Genomic DNA, 27,250 nt, shown 5'->3' on the forward strand with positions numbered 1-27,250 from the left:
ACATCCATCTTTATCTGGCCATTTATTGCATCTCTCCAGGCGTCACAGCAATTCTCTCTCCCCTCCCGACATCCCAGCCTCCTGCTCTTTAAACAGCTCACCCAGAGGTTTCTCTCCTTCTCTTCGTGTGGAAATAATAATCATCATCCCCTCCAAATATTAACACTGATTCACAGACCGTACAACACACTGGATACTTAAGTTAGTTTATAATACATAGCTGGAATTGGTGATGCATTGCTTGTCATGATCATTTTAGTTTTTAACAAATGGAAGTTTGTTTTTTTGTACAGTTAATTCACAGAGAACAGTTGGCAGGAAACAATGGCCGAAGGCAATGTTACATATAAATGGAAAATACCACCGCCACGGTCTAACGCAACACCCGTTCATACAGACACGCACATGCGCACGTGATGACATAGGGTTATAAACACAAGGGCACAGGCATACATGCATCTACACACATAAACATTCAGACCGTGGCACTATCAGCAGCAGATATGAGGTCTTTAATTTTAAAACAAGTCATCAGACTCTTTTAAGTTTATGCTCATTGAAGATGGCATGACTGCTTGTGAGGTGAGGCTGTTAAAACGTGGACAGGAAGGCGCGGAAAGGGAAGATATTGCAAACTACACTGGACACATCACACAGACAAAGCAATACAGGACAGAACAGCACAAACGCAGGAGTGGGATAGAAAGAGAGGGGCAAGCCAGCGAGGTAGAGTCAGAAAACAGAGCAGAGGGTATATCAGCATGTGATGACTACATGGTTGTTTTTCTCCAATCTAATCTTTGGTCCATTGTCCAGGTCTTTCTTATAGTTTTAAAGCGGAAGGGTGTGTAATTAATCTATAAGTTTGTTTGCGTATGTACGTGTCTGCTGCTGTCAAAGATGACCTTGGCCCTTTTGTTCTGTAGAGCTCAGCTCATCAGATGACACTCTCAAAGAGCAGTGTCCCCTTGGTTCCTGCAGGGGGCAGCAGTTTAGCCTCACTCTCAGGGGCCAGGTACTCCAGGTGATGTCTGCCCCAAACTGGTGTGGTTAGGTGCTGCCAGCGCTACAGAGTAAAAACACAATGACATTGTTTTTTGGTTTGTTTTTTGGACAGACGATTTAGTTTTCTGCAATGAGCCCTCTTTAATGATTAATGAGGAAATCAGTTGAACAAATAATTCATAGACGAGCGATGGCAACATCCAGGGAGACGCATTCCTACTGATCAAAAGTAAACAGAAACAGGAGAATGCAAATGAACAGACATGCCAGCACCCATGAATACTGACCTCCCGCAGAGATCCTTTGCAGCGCAGTAGTTTGTAGAGAACAGTGACAGGGATACAAAGCATAGAGGACAGGGCCAGCGCCCAGCCAAGTGCTTCACCCCAGATGGGGTATGTGTACACTGTGTTGTAGGTCAGGGGCTTGTAGTTAACCACGTGGAACAGGAACACTCCCTATATGAATGCCAAGATATTACTAGTTTTCCACTTGCAGATACAGTTTACTTAAAAAAAAAAAAAAAGAAGTAGCACGTACCACACAGACAAAAGGTGTGATGTAGGACCAACACCACTTCATATAGGGTAGGGGCTGATAGCCGATCATACGAGCTACATCGTCCATGAAACGGTCTGCGCCTGACAGGGGTAACGTAAGGATGTCATGAGAATGCCCTGAATGGTGCAGTTTGTATAATTTGTACTGTATTTGTGAAGCACAGTCTCACCATACACCCATGCAACCACCACACACTCCCAGAAGGCCTGCCACAACAACGTGATGCCACTGGCAGAGTAGTAGTCAAACAGCTGGAAGACATACATCCCTCCCTGATAGAAACAGTGAGAGCAGAAGACCATCAGAGCCATCCTTTTAATAATTCATAATCCATTTCAGACATGCAGTTCCTTCCGTTAATCTTTCCACGAATCTAAACTGAAAGCTACGTCTGAATGACAGAATCCATTCACTCTAACAAATTTAGGAGCATAGCAGCGGTACAAGGCTAAAAGGGCCAATATGTGAGCAGTTTGTTTCTAAGAGTGGTTTACAGTTCCAATTACAAGTTTCAACAGACACATTTTATTATTAGTTAAAGGAGGTTATGATGGAGAACTTGAGAAGCTACATAAAGGACACGTATCTTTACTACAAGACTGGTAAGAAATAAAATCTGCCTACTTATTAGAATAATACAAAAAAGGTACTCTGTAGTAATCTACAAATAGCTAACTAGAAAAATACGTAATTCTGAAGAATACAACTAAATGACATCTAACAATAAAAAAGTTTGACTTTACCTCAGTAACCATGGACATGTCAATGAGGAAGCAGATGATGCAGCAGATGGCAGCTACTACCTCTCGCCGAAGCGAGCCCAGGGCATATTTCGGGGGCAGCATGTCCATGATTCCTGTTATTAAACCTTCAACCCCAACAAACTGGAGGTGAAAAAGAGGCAACATAGAGGAATAAAAGTGAATGAGAATCCTTTGACTCTGTGTGTGTTAGTATTTTTGTCTGATATCACAGACACATTAAATACCACACAAAAATATCCATGAAGGTGCAGAAATGAGCTAGTTCTTGTTTTCAGTACAGAGGTGGACGCTGTATCATCCCTAACTACTCTATAAACTCCTCGTTCAGACAATCGTCGTACATCAGATGCACTGAAGTGACACTTGAAAGTTTGCAGGTTAGAATTATATCATGAACAGTTTCTGTCTCCCTGGAAAAGAATGTTTATGTGCATCTCTGCAGAAACATATTTCAGCATCCATAATGAGTGGAGCAGATAACAGCTGCGACGCTATTTTTACATTATTTAATAGAGATAGCAGGATATTCATAGGCTATGCCAGTTAAAAAAAAGAAGGGAAAGAAAAGGGAGAGAATTGAAAGTGAGAGTAAATGAATGGAGAGCAGACAGACGCTCTCTGTGTGAATCACACAGAAGCTCATTGACAAATCCCTGGGCTGTAAAACAATGGATGTAGGCAGTGGCTCAAACAGACACACAACAAACAGGCAGCTGAGAAATGCAATCCTAAAAGTGGTTTTTCAGGCTGTTTCTGTCCCCCTTAGTGAAAGGAAAGGATTAGAGAAAAAGAGAAGGAATTACACTGACACCAAAAAATAGAAGCACGTAAGATTCAAGTAAAATTAGTATATATCTTGTGTAAGACAAGTTCTTTCTCCAAAATTATGACATAAAGGAAAGTCAGTCATTAGTACCTGACTGTCCAGCCCCAGTATGAGTAACATGAAGAAGAAAAGTGCTGCCCAGAGCGGTGCCAGAGGCATCAGAGTCACAGCCTTGGGATAGGCTATAAAGGCCAGGCCTGGACCTGCACATTAAGAAACAGAGCCATCATTATGGACATGTGGCTCTCACTGGTGACGCTTATTACTTAATACAAATTACACAGCGTGTCAGGGGGAAGGTGTATTCTTACCACTCTCAGCTACTTTACTGATGTCCACTCCTTGTTCTGTAGCCATGAAACCCAGCACAGAGAATACCACAAAGCCGGCAAAGAAACTGGTTCCACTGTTGATGAGAGCGAGCACAAATGCATCCCTACACAGAAATACAGAGAAGAAGAAAGAAGAATTGAAAAAACCCAAAGAAACTATCAGATAAAATAATCAAATGAGATAAAAGGATGCATTATTTTGTGCTGTAACATGAAGCCTGTGTCAGAGACTCAAGACAAACACTGGCATAGAGAGTAGAGATGGGCCGGGATGCTAAATTGGGGATCAATAGCAATTTCTCTAAAAGCAGATGTTGTCTTTGCAGTTGACAGGTGGAGAATAGAGAGCACATAAGCCTGTCTCAAGGTCACAGAGGATACAGAATGAAAGGAAAACTACTTGACTACGTGTTCCATATATGCAATATATCGTATATCTATGATGCATATCAGTGATGTTAGGAGATTGGATGTTCTAATGAGTATTAAGTCAACAACGTCTCTGTTATCTGTTTACATGGTGAGCAGGCATCCTTTGTTTATTCTGACAAGTCTAACCAAGAATGCTGACTGATATGAAGAATGTACGAACAACAGTTGCATTGTGATGTTTATTATAACACTGTTACACAAATGCATTCAACAGCAATTCAGTCCACTATCTGTACGAATCTGAGGCAGTGCACAAAAGAATGTGTGTGGATGTACACAATCAAAACAAGTCAGAATGACAGTTTGTTTTAAGAAAGCAGTCCCAAACTGTTCAAATGACTTAAAGTTATGGAGCCGCTCTTTGAGGCTGTAATTGTCATCACACACCAGGAAACATAGTTGTTAAATGCTGAATTAAAAAAGTTATACTAAACATAACAGAACTGCTACCATCTATCTAAAACTACCCCCAACTTTACTTTTATTTTTTAACTTACTATTTGTGTGTACACACTGTGTAAGTATATTCAGAGGATCCAATCACTCACTCTAATAAACTACTTATTTTTTTATAAAATACTAGAACTGTTCATCTTTTGGTTATTAAAAAGTGGTGTCAACTTTATCTACGATAAATGTCTAGAACTTTTATTTACATTTCCTAATATTCCACAACTTATAGATGGACTTTCAAAAAAACTGTATTTTGTCTGTCATTTATATCTGTTATTTCTTTATTTCATATGAATTTTTCACTTGAAGGTTTTTGAAATTCCTGTGTTGGTTAGCGAGGCAAAAAACCCCCCACATACCTGTATCTATACTTGTAGCACGCTTGTAAATGATTAAACTTTTGATAAAAGCTCAATCAATGGTTTATCAAGCTCAATCCAGAAGAGGTTATCGCCACAGGCTAAAAATAAAATAATTGCCAGCATCACTACAGGGGCAAATTTCACTGGCCAGGTCTCACCCCCTTGCATGGTTGAGGTTTTTACTCTCATAGCCAAGAAGTTTGCTGGACCAGGACTTTGGTGCAAAACAGTGTGCTGTTTCTTTGCAACTTTGGCACCAGAAACTGCTCAATAAAACTGCATTTTTCTGTCATAGGTTGAAGAGATAAGTCAAATGATCATAAATATTAAATGATATATGGAAATATCCAGTTCTTCTTGCTTGCATCACTACTTGGCTGTTTTTGTGCACAGCTAGCATTCTTAGGCTGTGTTTATATCAGTGTTTATATGAATCAGCAGAGGAATTATTGCATTATGGCCAGGAATATGTTTTGCGAGGTCACAATGACTGTGACCTTTGACTGCTATATTCTAAACAATTCACACCTGAGTCAGTAAAAGATTCTCTTATGGCAGTGTGTGCACTGATTTAAGAAGTTTATATGGGGCATATAAGTGGTGAACCAGCAGATGGACATGCTGATAGTTTGATCCCTAAACCAGTGCAGCCATCGTGATTTAAAAGCTCATAAATCAAGCTATGTTTGGTTTACTTTTAAAGCAAGAAATCTGTACCCCAGATGCAAAATATATTACATGCTCAACTCTAAGAATAGCTTATAGAAATCTTGCCATCTATTTCTGGGCCTACTTTAATGTGTGTAAGAAACAGGGCTGAAAAACTCTCATGTGAACTCATTTTTCAACTTTCACTTGTGGTCAAGAGAGGATAAAAATGTGGCCCATGCTGTTAAGGGCCCTCTAAATAAGTAAGTGCTTGAGATTTATCAAAATAAAATCCTTGTTACTACTTTGTAGCCAAATACCTCAAAAGGCTCTTAATAGGTTTACGTATCTGTCTGTTCTGGTTAAACATATGCAAGCTTACAAACCAATGAAAACTTTCATTGAAGCCATGTGAGAGTTTTCATTGAGTGCATGCTTGATATTCTGCATTTGTTGGAAATGCATAAAGGGATGTTTGCTTGAAGATAAAATAGATCTCTTATATATTTACGACTATTTATGACTGTGAGTCTTCGATCAGACTTCTAATGCATAGAGTTTTAGTCTAATAGTCATAGTGGGGTTCAGAGAAAAGAGCAGATCTTACAATAAAGCATTCAAAGTGCAAGTGAGGGAATGTTTCAGATCTTTTTGGGTCTTCATGTGATCATTAGCAAGGTCAGGCTGAGGTTGCGCTTCTCCCTGTCAGTGGGTGTATAGTGAAAGAAAGCCTATTTGTAGTGGAAATACATTTTTTTCTGGTTTATTTTAGTACTGAAGTCCACAGTCACATGAAACAGAATGCAGATTCAGGCTATGTTTTTGTGTTGATTTTGGGCCCCTTTCAGTGACAGTAGTGTCTGATTTTATGTTGTGTATAAACTCACTGGTAACAGTTGTTATGGAAGCGATTGTAGCTACCCAGCGCAGTCAGGGCACCTAGTCCGATGGCATAGGAGAAAAAAATCTGAGTGCCGGCATCTATCCACACCTATTAAAGAAAAGACACATGTGAGTAATTTTTCCCCCCAATTTTTTTGACTTACATTTCTTAGATGTCATTTGAACAGTTGTTATCCAAAGCAAAGCTTATGCAAAAGTTAAACCTGTGCTTCTCCGAGTTTGGACCAGTCTGGTTTCAGGTAATAAACAATGCCATCCAACGCTCCAGGCAGAGTGACCCCATGGGCAAGAAGAACAACCAGAACCAGGTAAGGGAAGAGAGCTGTGAAGTACACAACCTGCAGAGAGATAAAAACAAGACTTGTTAAGCACACCTATAAATACTTTTAGGAAAATTTCTGGGACATACTGGGGGTGGGGAGGTCAAGTTTGTGACTGTGCAGTAACTTGCATTAAGTGAAAGTACAAAACTAAACAGTTGGGCCCCTCATTTTAAATGAACAGGTTAGCTGGAAATGTTTAACGCTTATCAACATGGTTCATCAGCTTATCTAGCTGGGCCTAAGCATGTTTTTATCACTTTGATTAAACAATTACCTGCTTTGCAAATACTCGTGTCATAAGTAGAAGCCCATTAGGTCCTTCCTGTAGTAGATGTGTAATGAGGCCTGTCATATTACTTTGGAGAAAAGGTAGCCTGTAAATGGAAAGCCAGATATTTTGTAAACCTCCTGCAATAGCAGGGGGTTTTGGCAGTCCTTTTCAGAATGCAGTCTTTGTCACATTATACAGAAAAAGTCACAGCTTGCTACCTTGCTACCTTATAGAAAAATCAAGTCCAAGCTTCAGTATGGTGAGAGCAAAGCAGTGAGAAAGCACATATTTGCCTTGATCTAGGGGAGAACATGGACAGAAAAGCCCCTTTCCAGCTTTCAAACATGGTGGAAAGTTACTAATCGGCTTATAGCTGGCTGGCTCAGTGGCTTTCATTATTTTTTCCCTCTCTCTATGAGCTTTGGCTACTCTGGAGACACAAGTATGCAAACACACACATCTCAATATGCTACAGCATAAGGAGATTCAAAAGAATGAGGAATGGGCATTTTTTTGCCAACTACAAAACGGAAGGTTGAGCAGTCTGTACATAGAGTGTTACATAATAAAGATTTAGGGATTGCAGCCCGAGTGAAAAGATATACAGAATATGACTAACTTTTAAAAGAATAAAAGTATGCATATATTTAGAGTCATTTGTGTTCCAGCCTAGACACTGATCCCCACATTACACTAAAGCTGATTTGGGGTCAAAGGGCAAAAATGCTGCAATTATTTAAATCTTTCCATGAAGCCGTTCGAACATTAGACTGCACTCCATGATCCCTGACAACCTTTTATGTGCAGCATACTAACAGATATAAATATTAATCTGCACTCAGCCCTGTAATATTATGTATTATGTATTGCACAGGCAGAAAATACTTTACCTTGCCAGTAGATTTAACTCCTTTCCACATGCAGAAGTAAACAATGATCCAGGTGGCTATAAGACACAGCACCATCTCATAGCTTATATCACCGGGCTCGTGCAGCCCTCCAGACAGACGAAGCACTTTACGTCTAGAAGAAAGAACAAAAGATGTGAAAAACATTGTTTCCAAACACAACAAAAACATTTAAAGCTATGAGGTAAATAATATTAAAATACAAAGTGCACAGCTGGATTCCAAGTGAAACTATATTTCCTTATACATCCTGCAAATGGCATATAAATGCAAGCAAAATTTAAAATAGATGCATTTTGCAACTGGTAAAAAAAACCCTGTGTGCACAGCCTTAAAAATCTACTTAAAAACTGCAGAAAGCCTGCTTAATCAAGGGATGACATACTCCCAAAACTCAATGACAGGAGAACGCAGGCCCTCAGCATCCATGCAGCTGCCATTGAGGAGGAGCTGGGCTGAGGAGAGGTTCAGCGGGGATGCGGAGGAGAGGAGGCTGGAGTTGGAGGCGGCAGACGATGGTAGAGCAGGCTGGGAAGTACTGCGGTTGTGGCAGGTGCGTCGAAAGTCCTGTGTACAGTTGGGGGTGTTCCAGGGGTGTCCGCAGGTGGCCCAAGGCAGTGGGTTAGTGAAAGAGTGAAAGAGAAAGTAGAGGCCCCACACCAGGATCATGATATAGTAGGTGTTACAGAAGAACACGATCACCATTGAGGCCAAGCCCAGACCTAATGGAGGAGGAGAGGTGAGCTCTAAATCAAAAAATGGTGGCTAGATTTATAGCTTTTCAGATAAATGTCATGCAGGTACCTTTAAAGAGGGGTGCGATGTTCCAGGCAGAGACCCCTCCCTGCTTCATGAACTGTCCCAGGGCAATCTCCAGGAAGAAGACTGGGATGCCCCCGATGAACACAATCAACAAGTAAGGGATCAGGAAAACCCCTGCAACACACGGCACTCATACTCATCACAGGCAGGTAGAAACAGTGTTCAATACTGTACTATAGTAATATTAATATTGTTTAATAAACATAATGAATGACTCATGTGCTAAATTAAACAACTATGAGTAACTATGGAGAAATACATTACTTCATTTTTTCATGTCCCACAGAAGTTATGCTATGAAGCATATTTAGAGACAATTAAATGCTATTCATTAATATCTTCAAATCTTCAACTAATTATATCATTAGCATTAAATTCAACTAATTCATATTGTAATTTATTCTAATTTCAACTGCAGAATTAACAAATTCAGGCTCTTTGAATATGTGTGACAAAAAAACAGCCAGAAAACGTGACATGAAAGTCATATTTAATGTCTTTAAGAACGCAAACTGCACACGCACCAACAAGGCTCATAGTAATTAAGCGTTCAGCACAGGAAGAAGCAATACAGAACACAGGGGGTGGGGGTGGGGGGGGGTGGGGGGGGGGGGAGTCAGGGAGGAGGACAGACAAGGCCACAGATAAAAGCTGTGCTGAAAGTCAATGTGGGAGACAATGTCTCCCGCGTGCAGAGGCAACTGCACTAGTTTGTCCTTGAACTCTGAAACTGCAAGGTGAGGACACAGAAAAATGGGAATGTGAGACGACAATGGACTCAGATGGGAATTATTAGTCCTGATAGAGACATCTAGGACTTGTCTTGTTTTGATCAGCAGCAGCTGGCTCAGAGCAAGTGTTTTCTATAAATAACTTCATTTTGAATTCTCACACTGTAGCCTGCTCTGATGAGGAGGAAGAAAACATAGCAAAAAGGTGCAAAAAAAAAAGCGGCACAAGGAATTTACTTCCCTGTATCTACCTGCAATGATTTGGCTGGAATAGTAATAAACATAACTCGCTTATGCCACCACAGCGTGCAGATGGGAGGGAGTCACATGACCAGCTATGACGCAGAGCAGAAAGAGGCCAAGAAGAAAGGAGGGAAAGATGGACAGATTACCAGAGAGGCTGGCAGAAAAATTGGGACAACAGCGTGTCAGAGATTCAACAAATAACAAAAATGACACACGAAGGCATTGACCTGGTTCGCTCTGCAAGTGCTTTACAATTTCTCTCTCATCCGCTTCATTTTTCTTTATGTGATTCTCTGAGAGGAGAGGGCTGTAGCCATATAAGGAAGCATTCGTGAGCGAGAGTCTAAGGGAGAAAGGGGTGGGAGACTGAGAGAGATGCAGAGAGAGGAAAAGAGAGAGAAGGGGAGAAAGATGCGATAGGAAGACTGAATGGAATGAGTGGAGAAAATTCTTGTGCTGACATACCCAAACAAATTGGCCAAATCATCACGCAACTGCATCCTTAATAGGCTTAAGTAAATCCTCTCTAATCATAGCTAAACCGGACACATCAGGCCTAACAGCTGGGTTACAAATAAAACGATGAGATTGTCGGGGCAATAATTTTGTGCTTTCACAGTGTATTCACCTGTTATTGTCTCCAGAGGAGCGTGTCCTTGTTTCACCAACAAGCAGTGCTCACTAAAAGCCTCAGCTCTTATCTGATACTTTTTGTTGAGTTACAAGGTGTACGCTGGGTTGGTCAAAGGTGGAAAGTGAAGTACTGTAGCGGATGTTACTGCGCTGACGCGGAGGGAAAGGACGGGGCGCAGTCACAGGACGGTTATTGTGTGACATATCCATATGCCTCCTTATCAGCAGACGGGTGGGAGAGAGCACCTTTGTTTGTCTCATGAGTGCTGGGCAGGAACACAGGGGGGTGGACTGTGTGAGGCAGGCTATTGTTATATGATACCAGAAGGTGGGTATCAGAGCCACTCGTCACAAGACACATAGGCGGGAGACAAAAAGGGCTGGACTAAGACACACAGTCACTCATTTAGTTTTACTTCAACTAAACACCTCATAATAAAATGAAAAGTGGGTAGGGCAGAGATAAGAGAGATAAGGAACAAGTCTAGGCCAAAAGCTGCAGTCAGGTCAGGTAACGAGTGAGCAAAGTTGGCACAGATGAAAGGAGGACTTGAAACAGCTCAAATAACATCATATGCCAACATAAGGAAGAGGAAGATCGTAGGACAGCTTGGCCTAAGTCTGCCTATGAAGCAACAGACAGCTATAATAAATATGGTGATATCACATGATGGGGCATGGCTTTTGAGCTACGTGTTCACAGCCACGCAGGCCCTGCTTTGTCTAACTTTATCTCATCGCATTGACTTTCACGGTTGTCCTTCTGCCTATCTGAGTTTATTTTAGCTGCTAAATGATCGTTCAGTTAGAGAATCATACTTTAAAGGATAACTTAGAAACGTTGTTTTCCCCAGAATCTCTTTTTTAAATACACGTTTCATTTTGATACCAAGCTAATTGTAACTCGTAATCTTTTTTGAATTAAATAATATTTTATACATAGATACACAGATAGATAAATACTTTATTCATGCCACCATGGAAATTGGTGAATTTCTTGTTGCTGATCATTGTATTCATAGTATTTTATCAATTATAAAGAGGTCAGTGAGGACTTAGTCCCATTGTGGTTTTGTGGCTAAATAGTGGACTTTTTCACCAGCATTGTGACCCTCGGGGCTGATAGCTGAGACACCTTTTGATACAAGGGCAATTATCATGGTATAACTTTGGTATAATTTTTGGAGATAACATCAGTGGTGTGAAATGAAGGATCTTCCAGATTGGTTATTTTAAATAATGCATCCATGCATTAAAAGAACTTTAATGTATTCAAACTAGACCCTAACTTTTTCTTGCACATTTATAGTTCATACTTAGTGGTAGCTTTTTTTCTTTAGCTTTTAATACCAGTCATTTATCCATTTTATGCTGTGGCTGGAACCTATCCCACCAGACAACAGTTGGGAGGCAGGATAAAGGGTGCCAGTCCAACAGAGACATCTACTACCAATAGAATCGCTTATTAGCCAAACATGCATGTCTCTGATCTGTGCTAGGAAGAACATGCACACGGAAAGCCAACCAGCTGGTTTGCACGCGTAACCTTCTTGCCCCACAGTGGCAGTGTTAAACACAGAGCCACCATGCCGCTTCTCAGTCATACACACTTAACTTTTTACTCACAGAACATTTACACAGTGCTCAGGAGAGCTCACCTCCTCCATTTTTGTAGCACAGGTAAGGGAACCGCCACACGTTGCCCAAGCCAACAGCAAAACCCACACAGGACATGATGAAGTCCATTTGTCTGGTCCAGGTTTCTCTCTCCGCTGCTGGTACTGTTACAGACCCATTTCCAGCCGCAGCATCGTCCTGGGTCTGCGTTGGGCCACCCCCTCCGCCGTCATCGCACCCTGAGCCCACCCCAGGCACAGGCACCAGAGGGCGAGCTGATGCGCTGCCCTCCTCCTCAGACAGTGCCCCTGCGTCCAGCTGGGGAACACTGATTTCACCTGGACAGAAGAACAGGGTTGATTCAAAAACAAGCACAAAGATATGGAAATGACTAAATGGCATTAATATAACAACAGCATAAAATATTACAACACATCATCTGGCAAGTATACAGTTTCAGATCTTTGCATCACACGTCAGCACTGGGGACAGACCAGCTCTGGTCTCTTAGACCACACTCGTGCTGAATAGAGAGAAAGAGAGGCTGCACGCTTTCCATTCATTAAAATAGTCAATGCAAGCTTGGCCAGTTATTACGTACTTTCCCCCCCAGCGGTAACAGGAGTGTAATACATCTTAATATACACATACATGAGATTTGTTTTTGCAAACTGCCCACATCCATTTGCAGTTATACTGTCATCACTGCACCCTCCCCCGATGTTCATTCTCTCTGTCTCACAGACAGACTGATTAGTGTGCTGCGGTACAACACAGCATAAAGCCGCCTCAAGGTACATCTCAAGCTCCCCTGCTACTTACAAAGCTTTTCTTCTTTCTCCTGCACCACTCAAACACAAATGTAACGTGGCACTTAGTGCCTTTCCACGATATTAGAGTGAGCCGCTCTTTGCTGGATTCAAAGGCAGATGAATCCAGATCAGAGCAGTTTTGAGGGGGTGTGTGAACAGAGGATGAGAAAAGAGTGGGGAAGGTAAGGGATGTGAGCATCTACAGAGCAACCTTAAAAGAGGATACCTGTGGTTGATGAATCATCTGTGTGAGGAACAGCTTACAGTCAAGAAAAAATCTGTCCTTAAATAAAATGGCCATGGCTCAAGGACATAATGCGGAGACAGCTGAAGTTTTTTAAATGCCTGGAGGGCAACACAGGTATACAGTGTCTGCCTTCACCACAGATCTAAGTATTTTGCATCATATCCTTGAGGCACAGTAAATTCATAAGCTGAACCAACCTGAATGACTATACCCTGACATGAGGGTCTTCTGTATTCACCACCAGTGAACATCTCTAAGGCTACACTGGCTTAGAGATGTAGCCTTAGAGACTCAAATACCCTTAAATGACTAGCTTCTGGTCCCATGTTTATTTATATTTCCTTTCTGTACAAGCATGATGCAGTAAAAAAAAAAATAGACTTGAAGCAGGTTAAGCGCAGCTGGAAGCTGTGTGGAAGCTTTTATCCTCACCTAATAATGTTAAAGCTGTGGCAGAAGCAGGGATGCTTTAATTCACCTACTTGTGTTTATGTTTTTAGCTAGTGGCTGACTCATATGGTACCCTACCTAAGAAGTCATTTTTAAGCAGTGGAGGTAGTACGTCATACTCACCTTGGCTGTTCTCTTCCAACTCAGGTGACATACTGCTGAGTAGCGGCACAAAATATGTATATATATATATAAATATATATATGTATGTGTATATATATATATTTATATTTTTTAAAAGCGCAAGCTGGCTGTTTTTATTTAGCCAGAGGCAGCTGAAGTTTTTAAATGCCTGGCCAAAGAAGGCACCCGGCGGGCTCAGAGAGGCAGACAGGGAGATGTAACCACACTGTTAAGTGCTCCAGTTGTCTCGGTTTTTTTTTCTTCTTTTTTTTTTTTGGATCTTCTGAGTTTGTTATTTCTCCTTCTTGAAAAAAAAAATCTCAGTTTTTTTTTTTTTCAATTATCTCACGTTGGAACCCCTCAGCTCAGCCAAGAGATGGAAAATTTCACAAAGCGCCGCGGTCAGTTCAGCCGTTGACAGGAGGAGATTCAAAAGCAGTCCACGAAGCACTTGAAGGTAAGCCTGAAGAATCTCATGGATAAGAGCTAAATGAAAATTATACTGCGCCTTAGGGTAATGATTTTTGTGTTTAAATCGCCCAGTTACAAGTCCATTATCCCGAACGGTATGCCGCAATTCGACGGACGAAGAATGTGATCTGCTCTGCTGTCCGTTAGCTGTGACCGACGCTTCCCCCGCCTCCTCCCGCCGCCAGCTGACGTGATTGGCCGAGGAGAGCCCAGTGCGGTGTGCACAGCATCAGCAGCACAGCATTACTACGGTATGTCAGCCCGGCAGCGCGAGCCTGTGAGTCCGGAGTCAGGGCAACAGAACCAATATACGTAGATGCGTCTCCACAAGCATTTGGAGATCCGCCACGACAGTGTAGAAAAACAAACCAACAAACGTAAAAATGTTTTACGTGGTTCCGAGATCCAGCCGAGCTGTGTGTGTTTACAGCACGCCAATCAAAACGCTAGAATTCTCAGGTGTATGCACACTCAGAGTTAGCCTACGCATTTGGATTTCTCTAGAAATTCACTTTTATGTAATCGTCTGCAGATTATCGTTCACTGTCACTGTCAGAGGTCTTTCTGCGTAGTTACGGATCTGCTTACAAAGATAAAAAATGTCAATACACCCCAAATATATAAATATAGATTCAGAGATTTCTTAAAATGTATTTTTTACATTTATAAATCTGATCTTTAATTCACGCGAGCAACATTTTTAATGCATGGCAACTTTGAATGAAGACTGAAGATTGCTGTTGTTTTAAGTAAGAGGCGTGTTGGTTTTCAGTTAGTTTCGATTTGAGTTTTATGAGACACGTACAGCACCTGTCTGCCCAGAATGTGAAACCTCCATCACCCAACGTCAGTAACGCATGTGCGCTGACGTCATCAGTCGCTCATCCAAAGGGACTATTGCCGACAAGTTCCCCGTGTATATCACAACTACCTCATATTCAAGTCACAGAAATAACTGTACATGATGTTAGACGACATCTAGTGGTGATTCTGTATATAACATGATGTGAGCAGTTACACAACACCACTAATATTTTTGTACCATTGCTTTGTATACTGTATTTAATGACATATCAAATACAATAAAACACAGATGCACTGCAACATCAAGCTTTTATAAATATGCATTCATTTAACTTAAATCACCAGACGGTGACAATAAATAACACTGAAATAAATAGTCTCAGACAATTAAACATGCTTTGAGTTGTGAGAATAAAAACACACAAGTTGAAATACTAGAAAATCTAATTTAAATTACTCCTGAAGGACTGGCCTTGCACAGCCAGTGTGACAAGTGATCATTCTATACAGTGTACAAGATTCCTGCAATCGCCTTATTAAATGACACATCATGATGAAAGCTCATTTTCACTTTAAGGAAAACTGATGAACAAAATAGACATACAGGAGTTCAAGGGAATTTCCCTCGGGAACACATTCACTTATGTATACTGTGATGAATATGGCTTGTAACAAAAGGCTTGAATTCCATAACAATAAATGACATAGACCTGTAAGAGGAGGAGCAGCGTAGTAAACCTAAAAGGAAGGGAGGTAAGCAGACTTATCTCTTAAACATAACTGCATCTTTTCCTGTTCACACATGGAGCCCATATATAATCTGACTATTACTCTACATTTGTAAGGCTTGTGGAGTTTCATAAAGAATGGCATTGCCACTGTTACATTTATGTGTACTTGTTAATTGTGCTATATAAATATGCCTCCATAACTGCAAATTAAACTCCCTAATAAAATTCACTAAACGTGCAAGACAGAGATATGTAGTGCTGTTTTGTGCAATTTTCAAACTGACTACAACATCTGGCAATGTTAAAATAAACAAACAAAAAAACATCTGTCAGAACTCATTGGCTGCAATGATGCAAAACTGACCCAGTTTTAAAATTAGAATAACTTTTCTCAATAAAAACAGCCAGCTATAGATCCTGGTGGAGGTCGCTGTGTGAGAGAGACTGATAATCCATGCCTGATTTAGCTTGATGCCTTTGAGCAACTACTCTCTGGTAGCGGGCTTGTTGGTGGTAATCTGGGTCCACATTTATCCAGCTGTTGGCCACCCACTTCACTCCACGTCTGACTGGACAGTCGCCGTGAAGGGAATACTCATCTAATTCACCCATCCAACCTGTGGAAGCCAGGAGAGAAGCAGCGTTTAAGAAGAAGAAAAAGTTTTAGCAGTGACGAACATTTAGACGTACAACTTAATGATTTACAGATTTGATGTTTGCTGCACTGTGCTGACCATTTACCACAAGTTAAATATAATCAGGTTAAAAATAAAGTACACCCTCTTTCAATTCTAAGGTTTCACATATCAAGACATTAAAAGGTCATTAAATTAAGTAAATACAACTTCAGATGAACAATGACACATTACACCATGTCATTATTTATTTGTTATTTTTAACAAATGTTAAGCCAAAATGAGACGCAGTGCACTTACTACTTCTATAGGAATTAAAATGATAAGTAGCAGCAGCAGCCCATTGCTGCTAAACAAATTCAGTTGATTAACCGTTCATCAGCGAGTGTGAGAAACTCTATAAAAGCAGAAGTTCTGGCAGTTTGCTGGTCTGGAGAATTCAGCTGTGTGTTAACAAAATGCCAAAGAAGAAAGACCGCTGCAATGACAGGAAGACTCATAAGGCCATTTCCAAGACAATTTAAAGTCCATCGTTCTGCAGTTAAAAAATATTATTCACAAGTGGAAAACATTTGAAACAGTCTTCCCAGGAACAGATATCAAAGCAATTTCACCCTTAGGTCAGACTCCACAGTAATTAGAAAGACCGCAAAAACCCAGATGAACTACATCTCAGACTCTACAGGCCTCAGTTACCATGTAAAATGCTAACGTTCATGATGGTACAATTAGAAAAAGATTGAATAAGTGTGGCTTGTTTGGAAGTGTTTCCAAGAGAGATCCTCTATGTTATATCTGAACAGACCAAAAAACTACTGGAACGTTTGGAGAAATTTAAATACAGTTTATCAGCACAAACCCTTCACGCCACCTGTCAAGCATGGTGGTGGAGGGATGATAATCTGGGCTTGCTATATAGCCTGGGGACCTTGCAATAATTATTGATTTAACCTTGAACTCCTTTGCATGTCAAAAAATTCTAGCGTCAAATTTGAGCTGTTCTATCTGACAGCTAAAGCTCATCCAAAACTGGGTCGTGTAAAAGGATTATGGGCCTCGTTTACTAATATATGTGTGTAATCGTTCCTACCCTGCACAAAAAATGAGTTCCCACTTAAAGTCATCGTCTGATTTATGAAACGCACATGCCGTAGTGGGCACAGGCTTGTGGAGTTTCCAAACTATTTGCATACTATCTGCATACTGCCCTGCCCCAATTTTTCTATATAAGGAAACACATTTCCCTCCAGGTGAAGCAGAGAAAGCGGAGACGACGGTATGGTAGGAGAGAAGCCTGCATTTGTAGACTACAAATAAGGAGAAAGTCATTCTATAATAGTGTCTGAAGTTCAAGGAGGAAACCAGAAAAGGCACAGGTTTCTGAAGTGTTTCCACAGGAGTGACAATTGTTCAAATAAATAGATGAATAGCGACACTCAGGCTGAAATAACAGGAGTGCTGAATATGATTTGCTCTGAGACAGACACTGTGGTTCAAGTAAAAAAAACAAACAAACTTTGGAATCAAAGGTGATATGAACAAGACAGCACGAAAAAAAGAAAAACAGGTGGAGGCCAAGGTCCATACAGCCTAATCTACTGGCTGCATGTTAGAAACTCAATGCAATAAAAAAAAAGGAAAAAAAAGAATCCAGATTCCCTAACAATTTCGAGTATTCTCATTACTTACGGTAGCTTTAACACCTTAAATATTAACTGAAAAGCAATAATAATTTTTATCATTATTTTTAGTAGTAGTATTCAGTTTAAAGATTTTTTTTTTTTTTTAATTCGCAAGGCAGCCAGGCTGGGAGTTGTTTATACACATGGTCAGAGGGACTTGACCATGTGTATAAACAATGGTCAAGGGAACAAATTCAGGTACGAAACTATTGATCAATCACAGATTTTTCTGTTTGTTCATAAGCACTGTTAGTAAATTAGGGCCAATGATCCCCACCACCTCAGCAAATCAACAACAGAATGGCTGAAAAAGAAATGAGTAAAGGTGCTGCAATGGCCCAGTTAAAGAACAGACCTCAACCTGACTGAGATGTTGTTGCAGAAACTCAAGAGAGCTGTGCATAAATGGATAACTGCAAACCTCAAATAAATGAAGCAAAGCTGTAAAGAAGCATGAGCCAAAATATCTTCCATCGAGACAGATAAAGTCACAGACTCGTACAGAAAACACTGACCTCAAGTGACTGCTTCTAAAGATGGTTGTACAAGCCATTTAATCATGGGGTATATGTTTTTCATACACTGACTCTGCTGTTTGGCTTAGTGCTTTTAAAAAATAATGACTGTGTAAAATGTCATGTGATCATGTTCATCTGAGGTTGCAGTTATCTAATTAAGACTGAAGATTGTGGACTGATATGTAAAACCTTAGAATTGAAAGAGGACACACTTTCCTTTTACCATGACTTTTTTAATCATACAATATGTTGTGAAGTTATCGAGATGTTTTCAATGCTGAACCCCGGCTTTTAAACCTAGTTATTTGTGTCATGGATGTGGCGAGCTCTGAGGTTACATGAATACTGTCTAATGTCACACTGAATGATTTGTGATCCTGTTCTTAAAATGATTCAGTAGTAAATGAGCTTTTGTGCTTTACAAAGAATTTTCCTGCCACTCATTCAGATGTACAGAGATTATTTTGTCACAATTCAATAAGACTGAAATAAAACTATTAAATAACGGACAGACAAAATTAGCATACTGGACTGCTTACTGACTGTGTGTGCAAATAATATAGCTAAAATCTTCTATTCTTACCTCTACCATCAGAGAGATGGTTGTACCACAGGAGAACTGTCCCAGCAGTAGGTTTAATTCTCAGATTCCCTCTACTACATGTCTCCTGGGTGTCTGTTAAATCAACTCCATCCTGGACAAGTGCCTAGGACACGAGAAAAAAAAAAACTGTAAACAGCTTTTGTCTAATAAGTCTAGTAAGTGTCAGATTTCTTTCCATGGCTCATCATCTCTCTGAATTATCATACGCAGGTGTGAAACACAGTGGAAAAAGTAAGGTACAATATGAAGGCACACTCACCTGCTCCTCATAGGTGCGATTGTCTGCCACAGGAAAGGTGACTTCACCACCTTCTTCTACAGAGGTGAGGTAGAATAAAACTGTAAGATACCTGGAATAAAATAAGAAAGGAAGCAATAAATAGAGATGCAAAAAATTGGGGGAAAAGGGCTTCCTGCCTATGAAAAGGGACATTGTTCTGTTACACAAATACCATGAAACTGTCTGACAACAACCTGTTAATAAAAGTGAATTTTAAAAGTACTTTGTAAAAAAAAAGAAATATTACATTATATTACAACAGAAGAGATACATACCGGCAAGGGACCTCGGTGAGAGCAGACGTGTTTCCTGCCAATCGTGTATGCGCACAAGTTGTCTCTGAGTTGGAAGGGCTGCTGTCATAGTGTGAGTTACTAAAGTCTCCATGTTCATAGCGAATGACCTGCAGTGGTTCGCTCAATTCAACTAATGCAGAGGGCAGACGTGTCAGACTGGTTACTCTGTGTAAAAGTAAGAAAAAATTTTTTATGACAATAACACATCTTAAGACTTAGATACAGGAGTGTGGATGAATAACGCCACAATAAAGTGTGTGTGTGTGTGTGTGTGGATAGTGACCTGTTCCTGAGTGTGCGCAGCACATGGTGAGATCCTGGGCCTTGGAAAAGCCAGGTATGCTTGCTCCTTTGTTTGAACTGACTATGAAGCTTCCCACTTTTCTCTTGTCCTGGATGCTGGGATACATCATAAACATGCCTAAAATCCCCCAATGTCAGCATCCCTGCCAGACATATACACAAATAAGAAGAAACCAGTCTTTCAGTTAAGCAGTGTCATGATTTCAGTTTCAGTATGATTTATTTTTGAATTCTACTAGAGGAAACAGTAAGCTATAACAGCCTCCATTCTTTCTTTTCTTCAATTCCTTTTGTCTCTGTCTGTAAAAATATGCTTTTACTCTCAGCAAAAATGATTGTCTGGTCCCCATCAGTTCCCCTGGGAGACAGCGTCCCAGCCGCAACAATAGCTCCAGGGTGCCAGAGAAGAGATGGCCAGGGAAGGGGGGTGGGTTGGTAAACCAAAAAGTGTGGAGGAGGGAGGTGGGGGGATACAGGGTATCCGGGGGAAAATTAAGAAAAGGGGTTGGAGAATAATCGGTTTTTAATGAGATGGGACGAGGCACATCCGGACTGGGATGTGTAGAACGCCTGGCACAATGCTATCAGGTCAAAAGGGTGTCACTCTTCTTCCTGCCTTGCCACTCACAGACTCGCACGCAATCACAGCCACCAGTGAGCAGTTAACTCTATTCTTACCAGTACACAGCCACTGCAGAAGCACTCACAGACAACTGAAGGAGACTAGCCTAGTATTTACACACTTGAATTTGACCTGCACTTATTTACTGAGTATGTAACAAGTTTGCTGAAAGCAGATGGAGACCAGTTGCGACTAGCTAAAAAAAACGAATAGCATGTTTTGACATTATGTTTTCTAGGTTTCAAGTATTTTAGGGACACAGGTTTCAAAATTAAATAATTAAAAATTAATTTTAGTTACATCTTTATCCAATTATGCTTTTCTAAATAGAGTCACTCAGGACAGAAGAAATTTAGAGATGTATATTTGAACTACACGAGCACGGACCTGTTGGGCAGGATTCCAGACCGGTCAGTATCTGCCGTAGATTGTCGGGACTCAACCAAGTTCCATCTTGAGAATGTGAATGACTCACAATCTAGAGGAAAGACCAGAGTGTTTTTCTCATCTCAGCAGAAAGCAAAACATGTTCTGACAGTTCATCTAATTTTACATTACATAGAAAATGACTTTTTCTGGAAATCAATTTTCCTCCTGCAACTGCAGATGCACAATGTTTCTCTCTCATCACCTCCTGCTTCTGAAGCAGCCCATCTTGGTTCAAGTCCAATAGACTGAAGACCTCTTCTGTGCTGAGTGAAAGCAGTGGCTGGTTTGACTCCTCTTGTTCCTGGCTGGATGCTGTTGCCTGGCTGTCCATTAAGCCCTTGAGCTGAGCCAGCTGCACCACCACACGGCACTCCTCCTCAGACAGGAAGCCAGGGATCTCTGACAGGAACATAAAGACAGTAGTAGCAGATGTTATGATCCATTGGAGCCTTTGGCACATGTGACTCCATACTGCATGAAATACCAATTTATTTCACATTATCTAATGCACAAAGCCATGAGACTGTCCATTACAGACTTTATGGGAAATCTAAAATTTTCCATCTTACAGAATGAGAATAATGTAAGCTTCTCCTCAGTTCTCAATTCCATATAGACAGTTTGTTCTAATTAGATTAAATCATACATATTCCTCTTTTTTTAGTTTATTTTTTATATTATTTTATACTTTTTATTTTGACTCTTTGAATCTTATGTCTCTAATGATGTGTGAGTTCATTCTGCATTAGGGTGATGCCAACTTTAATGACAAACTGCCTTACAGTTTTTAAAATTAATGTTTTTCAACAACAAAAAAACGAGGTTCCCAATTCTCCTTTTTGGCTCCTAAATATTTCTTTCAGCAGGTCCACCTGTGTTTCCCAAAAAATATGTTACACCAACAAACAAATAAGTATTCTTGAATTAGATACAGTATAAAGGCAAACATTACAAACGTGATTTCCTATAATTCATCCATGTCTCTCAGTCATTTTCCATCCTAATAAAAGGCTTCCGGCAGGTCTGGCGCTTGTACAGTAGGGGCCTTGTTTGTCACCCGTGCCTTTTACACTGCACCCTTGGTTAACCCCCAGTCCAGTCAAGCCTCATTAATTGTGACAACTGATATGAATGAAGGGGGACTGAGCCTTCCTCTTCTCCCTCCCACCACTGTCTCTCTTTCTCCCCCGGAAAGGAAGTGACCTGCTTGTCTGAACAGGAATCAGGCCACGGCTGCACAGCAGGACAACGCCAATTTTATTTGCATCCTACGCAAATGTTTATACACAATGCAAAAGCGTGCACTTTACTATCTGCACATGGGTCTCAGATGTTCTGTCATTTCAGGAGAATTTCTGATGAACTTCTCTTGAACATCTCTTAGTGGAAAGTTGCCTCCTCCTGTGGGCAGTAACAATCTCTTTACTATTAAGAACAATACAAGTTTCTAATGAGAAAGAAGTATTTATAAAAAAAATGATGCATAAATAATGCATAAACAAAGACAACAAAGGGAAACAAGGTAGTTAAGTGTGGGTTGAACGAAAATGTGGGTTGGAAAGAAGTGACGAGTTTCACTACTATCAGGGTCTGCATCTGCCTTAATGTATGCAAAGTATGCAAATGCCAAATGATTAACCTGGCTCTATAATACACATTTATATCTGCCGATCCATGCAAGTGCATCCATGTTTCTCTTTTAATATGCACTCTTCTCCTTTTCCTAACTGTTCTCTACACCACCCCTTACCCCCTTCCTATGCAGATCTGCTCACCACCCACTATAAATACACCTATTTGGCCATCCTCTCCATCACTTTCACACAGCGATCATCAATTACTCAAAAGAGACACTTGAGGATTCCTCCTACTTTTTGCCTTCTGAGCTTAAGAGCTTTGTCCTCATTAAATATCCAGAATGTCCTCCCATTATTCCTCCCTGCTATTCATCCTTCTGCTTGCTGGGCCTATTAGTCTATTAGCGGTGAGTACCGGGAGAGTAAGTACAGGGATGGAGGAACGAGTGAGGGCAGAGGGTAAGGTTCGATCTGGGGTAAAGAACAAGGGACACAGGGCGAGTATTGTGGACAACAGTGAAACTGGATTAGGAGATACCAGTGTTTCTAAACCAAGAGTTTTTCCAGGAGGGGATAGCGAAGTTCTAGGAGAGCCTGGTATTAGTAACTTCAAGTCCACACTTTCTATCAGCGAAGACGAACTATGGGAACCCAGCAGCTCCTCTCGCTGTGTCTCTATCCCATTAGGGATGGCCCTGTGCCAAAACATTGGCTATAACACCATGAGGATGCCCAACCTGCTGGGCCATGAGACTCCTGCTGAGGCTGTACAACAGAGCGCCAGCTGGTTGCCACTCCTTGCCAGAGAGTGCCACCCTGATGCCCGCATCTTCCTCTGCTCTCTCTTTGCTCCCCTCTGCCTTGACAGGTAAGTTTTCATATATCTTTTATACTAGAATTTTTTTTTCATATTAATCTGACTTTTTATAGGAATCGTTATGTCCCATGTTTTTGTTTAGAAATGGACTGGATAGTGTAATACTGCAGGAGTCATGATCGCTGAAAGCAGAAGATAACCACAAGTAGCTCCAGACTTATTAACAGAAAATTTTTTTCCAAACTGCTAGGTTAATGAAAATGTTATTTAGGAGCACAGTCATCAAGGGATAACGCTTTTGACAACTATGCAAACTGTGCAGCAGTCTCAGCGGGAAAGCCCTGATTTCACAGAGAATCCAGGCCACCAAAAAAAACTAAATCTCCTCTTTATCACATTAGCAGTCTCAGGTGTGAAGAACAAAAAAACAAGGACCAAATCTCTTTTAATCAAGTGTTGTGTTGTCCAGCACTGTGGTATTGATTTCAACCCCTTCATCTACTAATTGCTGCCCATCTTTCCTCTCCATCTCTTCTTCATCAGATTTATCTCACCCTGCAGGAGCTTGTGTGAATCCGTACGGGACAGCTGCGCACCGATCATGAGTTGCTATGGCTACCCATGGCCCGAAATTCTGCGGTGTGACCAGTATCCCGCGGACCATCTCATGTGTATCTCCTCCATCACTAACACCACCGCTGACACAGCAGGGCGTAGAGGTGAGAAACGAGCTACGCAGACACACCTGCTGATGCTGACTTTACTCAACAAGTGATTCAATTAGTGGTTTAACTATTTCAGCGCCACAGGCGAGCTGTCGGGACTGTGAGCTGGAAGAGGCCTCCTCATCAAATGATTTACTTGAGACTTTTTGTAGGAGTGATTTTGGTGAGTATCAATATATATTTTTTGATTTTATAATTATCACACACATGTAAGGTTCGATAAACAGTAAATGTGACTAAGGACTTGTGCTTATCTGCCATCTTCCCAGTCGTGAAACTACGACTGACAAGGCTCAAATACAGCCCAGTCAGTCTATCTCAGTTCTCACTGGCTGGTAAACTGGACGTCCTGAAGCAGGGACCCTTGTTAGGTGGTCAGCTGCGCTCGCGCATCGAGCTGTGGCTGGAGAGAGATGCCACCTGCGTGAGGAACATGACACGCCAACACCCACGAGGCGGCACCTTTCTTGTGACAGGAACAGTGCAAGGGGAGCGCCTGGTGGTCAACAAAGCTTTCGCCTGGCAGAAACAAGACAAGAACCTGATGGCAGCTGCACGCAAGTGGAAACAATACCGATGCAGAAACTAGGATTATATGTTTAGGTAGAAAAAGTCGAATAGCTGACTTGAACTGAAACAAGCACTAAACAGCTGTGGTTAGGGGACAATGTTTAGAATTAAATCATAAGCCTGTAAATAAACCTTTTCTTGTTTCATTTGTTGTTTTGTTGGGTTTTTTTCCAAATCATATCCAAACTATTGGTTCAGGAAAAATTACCAGACAGTAACAGGGTCACAACTACAGTGCTCAATCAATATCAGCTGCACCGTGCCACTCAGGCAGAGTAGTTCAAAGAAATAAAAGATGTTAAATAGAAAATATACAATTTTTTTTTAGTTTCTTTACACCTGGTCTTTATTTGCAAGGCTTACCAAACAGCAATGGTTTCAGACTAAGCGTCTTCATTTCATGTGTTTTGTCTGGGACAAGAGACACCCTCTGAACATGTCCAACCTGCAGACGCACAAAAGACATAATCAGAATCAGCTTTATTGGCCAAGTATGTGTACACACACAATGGTTTTTGCTATAGCACTTCCATGTCACACCAATTACTTTACATGTTTAAATACTTCAGGTTGGTTAAATGCAGTTGAAACTGTTTTAACTAGAAAGAAATACTGACTTAACTTTACAGGAAGTAATGTATATGGGAGCAATAATCTTTCAGTCGAAATGTCAAACTATCATACCGATATTGTCCCCGTTTCTTACCCGTATCCCCTCAATGCGAGGGAGACTGAAGCTTTGACTGTAGTCCTCCACATGCAGCTCTCTGGAGGACGGGGCAGGATGGGGTAGACTCTTCCCACTATCGCTGTCAGCAGCTGAGGACCCTCCGTCTCCACTCACAAGATCCCCAGGCCCGTTGTTGTAGTGCACGTAGAGCAGCAGGGCGATAACATTTAGGATGTAAACATGAAAGAAGACCATGACCACGACGAAATAAGCCCGAGAGCAGACATTACTCCTCTGGATGTGTAGACGAGTGGAGCGAAACGGGGAATTGTAAGGTAAAGATGAAGGTTCGTCATTGTCGTCAAATTCGTTCTGCTCTTTTAGATATTCCTGAGCGGCTTCCATGTTATTACTATAATTATTATTGCACCAACTGAAAGCTGGATATAAATATGTATAAGTATTGTGTAAAGTTATTGCAAAAGTCAACCAGGTTTGGTTTGTCTGATGGCTTGACGTTAGGAAACCTCAACTAGCTAGCTACCTATGTAGCAAACTCGGCGTTAAACCTCTGACTGTTTCGAGAAAAATAAACCTTGTCGTCTCTGCCGCTTTCAGTCAAAGAAGTCAGACAGCTTCGCGCAAAAAAGCAGGTATGCCCACAGCCGTGTACTTCGTTTAATATATAGTTCATCATTAACTGAAGTACCCTAATCCCCCTTTAGCTAACAGATGTGCTGCCCCTGACAACCTGCCTAACAACAGGACGGACAAGCCAAAGAGTCACGATGGAGCAGGTCGTCGTTTCGGAAGTCTTGGTAAATCCATAGCGGCCTCTAATGGCGCACAGCCGAACAAAAAGAGCTTGTATTTAATTACTCGTTTTAAATTATTTTCGACTTTTCTCTAAGCTTTGCTGAATTACTTTGGTCCCCATGATTTTACTTCTTCAGGCTCCACGCAGTTGACCGTCTGAGAGGTTTAGAGAAGAACTGCCTGGTGCAACAACTCTTAGAGAGTGACTGCAAGTTTAATACTGCACCGTTCACGTTTTATTACCCTAAAAGCTGTAAAATGTTAATATGTAGTAGTGAAATAAGCATTCTGGGAGAAAAAAAGTGCAGTATTCCCTCTAAAGTGTATCTGAAATGAGCTAAAATTTACTCTTCAGGTTATTTGTGTCAAACTCCTGGTAAAGTGTGTCTTGCTAAACAACAACCACATTTGTTGGACAGTTATTTTAAAGCATTATCTAACTTTGCTTTAATTTTAATTATTACTGAAACATAACAACTACAATTATATTAATAACCGGTTAAATTATTCAAAGTCAAAAACTGCTTAAAAAGTTTTATAACTTTTTCCCCAAACAGTATTTTAATAATCATTCCCCCCATTTTGCTTCTAACATTTTTGGTTATATGAAATTCATAGATTTAATTCCATCGATTTTTGAGTATTACGCATCTATTCTATAATGTCACTGAAGCCAGCATAAGTAGTCTGCAAAGAGGGGAGGTTACAGAGACAGATGCAAACAAAATCAAAAGCAGCACCTGAGATATTTTGATTCTGGAAACTTTTCTATTGTCCACATTTTACCGATTAGTCATAAAATAAATGCAGACTCAGGCCATCTTTTAATTAACTATATTACACTTTATGTAACAAAATCAATAATCACAGCTTATATTTAATTATAAGTATATATTCATTCTCTAACACAAGCTGTGATTTGTCTTCGAATTATAATATTATGCATTTATTCACTTGTTATTCACTGTTTTTTGAATGCATAGCTATAATTTCTGCTTAATAAAAAAAATCATCATATGATGATGTGGGGCTAATGAGATTATACTCTTCTGTCTGCTCAAGAGTGTTTTGTAATTTGATAAGCAATGCAGACATTTATTGTATTATGCTGTAAAATTTGTTAAGCTTATTTATATATAAGAGTGGTAAATTTGAGCTGGTTTGGACATGTGCAAAGGAGGAATAGTGGATTTGTTGGGCAAAGAATATTGAAGATGGAGCTGCCAGGCAG

General features: G+C 40.7%; 4 protein-coding genes across 7 annotated transcripts in view; 2 read left to right on the forward strand and 2 right to left on the reverse strand.

Annotated features, from left to right (window-relative positions):
* Positions 1-3: 3 nt before the first annotated feature.
* On the reverse strand, positions 4-13,842 carry si:ch211-117c9.5 (sodium- and chloride-dependent creatine transporter 1). The gene is made up of 14 exons (XM_005477971.4): positions 13,470-13,842; positions 11,879-12,175; positions 8,593-8,724; positions 8,174-8,510; positions 7,771-7,903; positions 6,490-6,624; positions 6,271-6,374; positions 3,468-3,592; positions 3,247-3,359; positions 2,310-2,450; positions 1,736-1,838; positions 1,546-1,646; positions 1,293-1,463; positions 4-1,066 (listed from the first exon to the last, which is right to left on the reverse strand). The coding sequence occupies exons 1-14, from the start codon at positions 13,498-13,500 to the stop codon at positions 938-940; spliced, it is 2,052 nt and encodes a 683-aa protein (XP_005478028.1). The 5' UTR covers positions 13,501-13,842; the 3' UTR covers positions 4-937.
* A 217-nt stretch (positions 13,843-14,059) lies between these two features.
* On the forward strand, positions 14,060-24,679 carry LOC102083184 (secreted frizzled-related protein 5). Of its 2 annotated transcripts, none has more exons than XM_005477970.3 (5): positions 14,060-14,191; positions 23,109-23,289; positions 23,782-23,957; positions 24,040-24,126; positions 24,233-24,679. In XM_005477970.3, exons 2-5 carry the CDS (start codon positions 23,111-23,113, stop codon positions 24,550-24,552), a joined length of 762 nt encoding a protein of 253 aa, XP_005478027.1. In that variant the 5' UTR covers positions 14,060-14,191; positions 23,109-23,110; the 3' UTR covers positions 24,553-24,679. The 2 variants fall into 2 exon arrangements, with proteins under 2 accessions (XP_005478027.1, XP_025757161.1); XM_025901376.1 differs by having other exon boundaries at positions 23,800-23,957.
* p4htma (prolyl 4-hydroxylase, transmembrane a) lies at positions 15,364-25,968 on the reverse strand. The gene is made up of 9 exons (XM_005478140.4): positions 25,240-25,968; positions 24,897-24,978; positions 21,047-21,243; positions 20,803-20,893; positions 19,774-19,936; positions 19,470-19,655; positions 19,174-19,264; positions 18,894-19,017; positions 15,364-16,092 (listed from the first exon to the last, which is right to left on the reverse strand). Exons 1-9 carry the CDS (start codon positions 25,606-25,608, stop codon positions 15,884-15,886), a joined length of 1,512 nt encoding a protein of 503 aa, XP_005478197.1. The 5' UTR covers positions 25,609-25,968; the 3' UTR covers positions 15,364-15,883.
* LOC100697880 (cyclin-dependent kinase 17) overlaps positions 25,403-27,250 on the forward strand; it is a 39,032-nt gene continuing 37,184 nt past the window's right edge. The window contains exon 1 of one of the 3 annotated variants that reach the window (XM_005477963.2): positions 25,403-25,538. The gene's annotated coding sequence lies outside the window, so the exon portion shown is untranslated. Of the gene's footprint in view, positions 25,551-25,929; positions 26,022-27,250 lie in introns of those variants that run through there. The other 2 variants (XM_019349742.2, XM_025901373.1) reach the window with 2 other exon arrangements.

The sequence above is a fragment of the Oreochromis niloticus genome, linkage group LG20, assembly GCF_001858045.2.
Source record: "Oreochromis niloticus isolate F11D_XX linkage group LG20, O_niloticus_UMD_NMBU, whole genome shotgun sequence".
Classification (NCBI taxonomy): Eukaryota; Metazoa; Chordata; class Actinopteri; order Cichliformes; family Cichlidae; genus Oreochromis; species Oreochromis niloticus.

What these genes read in the sequence shown, in the direction of transcription:
- si:ch211-117c9.5 (XM_005477971.4), bottom strand. Translation starts at nt 13,500, where the DNA reads ATGTCACCTGAGTTGGAAGAGAACAGCCAAG. An exon ending in CATCGCACCCCTCTTTAAAG is followed by an intron (nt 8,511 to 8,592) that starts GTACCTGCATGA and finishes CTCCTCCATTAG; the next exon opens with GTCTGGGCTTGGCCTCAATG. An exon ending in CCAAACTCGGAGAAGCACAG is followed by an intron (nt 6,375 to 6,489) that starts GTTTAACTTTTG and finishes TTTCTTTAATAG; the next exon opens with GTGTGGATAGATGCCGGCAC.
- LOC102083184 (XM_005477970.3), top strand. Translation starts at nt 23,111, where the DNA reads ATGGCCCTGTGCCAAAACATTGGCTATAACACCATGAGGATGCCCAAC. An exon ending in GCTCCCCTCTGCCTTGACAG is followed by an intron (nt 23,290 to 23,781) that starts GTAAGTTTTCAT and finishes CTTCTTCATCAG; the next exon opens with ATTTATCTCACCCTGCAGGA. An exon ending in TTTTTGTAGGAGTGATTTTG is followed by an intron (nt 24,127 to 24,232) that starts GTGAGTATCAAT and finishes CCATCTTCCCAG; the next exon opens with TCGTGAAACTACGACTGACA.
- p4htma (XM_005478140.4), bottom strand. Translation starts at nt 25,608, where the DNA reads ATGGAAGCCGCTCAGGAATATCTAAAAGAGCAGAACGAATTTGACGAC. An exon ending in CTCGCATTGAGGGGATACGG is followed by an intron (nt 24,979 to 25,239) that starts GTAAGAAACGGG and finishes GTGCGTCTGCAG; the next exon opens with GTTGGACATGTTCAGAGGGT. An exon ending in CTCACCGAGGTCCCTTGCCG is followed by an intron (nt 19,265 to 19,469) that starts GTATGTATCTCT and finishes ATTTTATTCCAG; the next exon opens with GTATCTTACAGTTTTATTCT.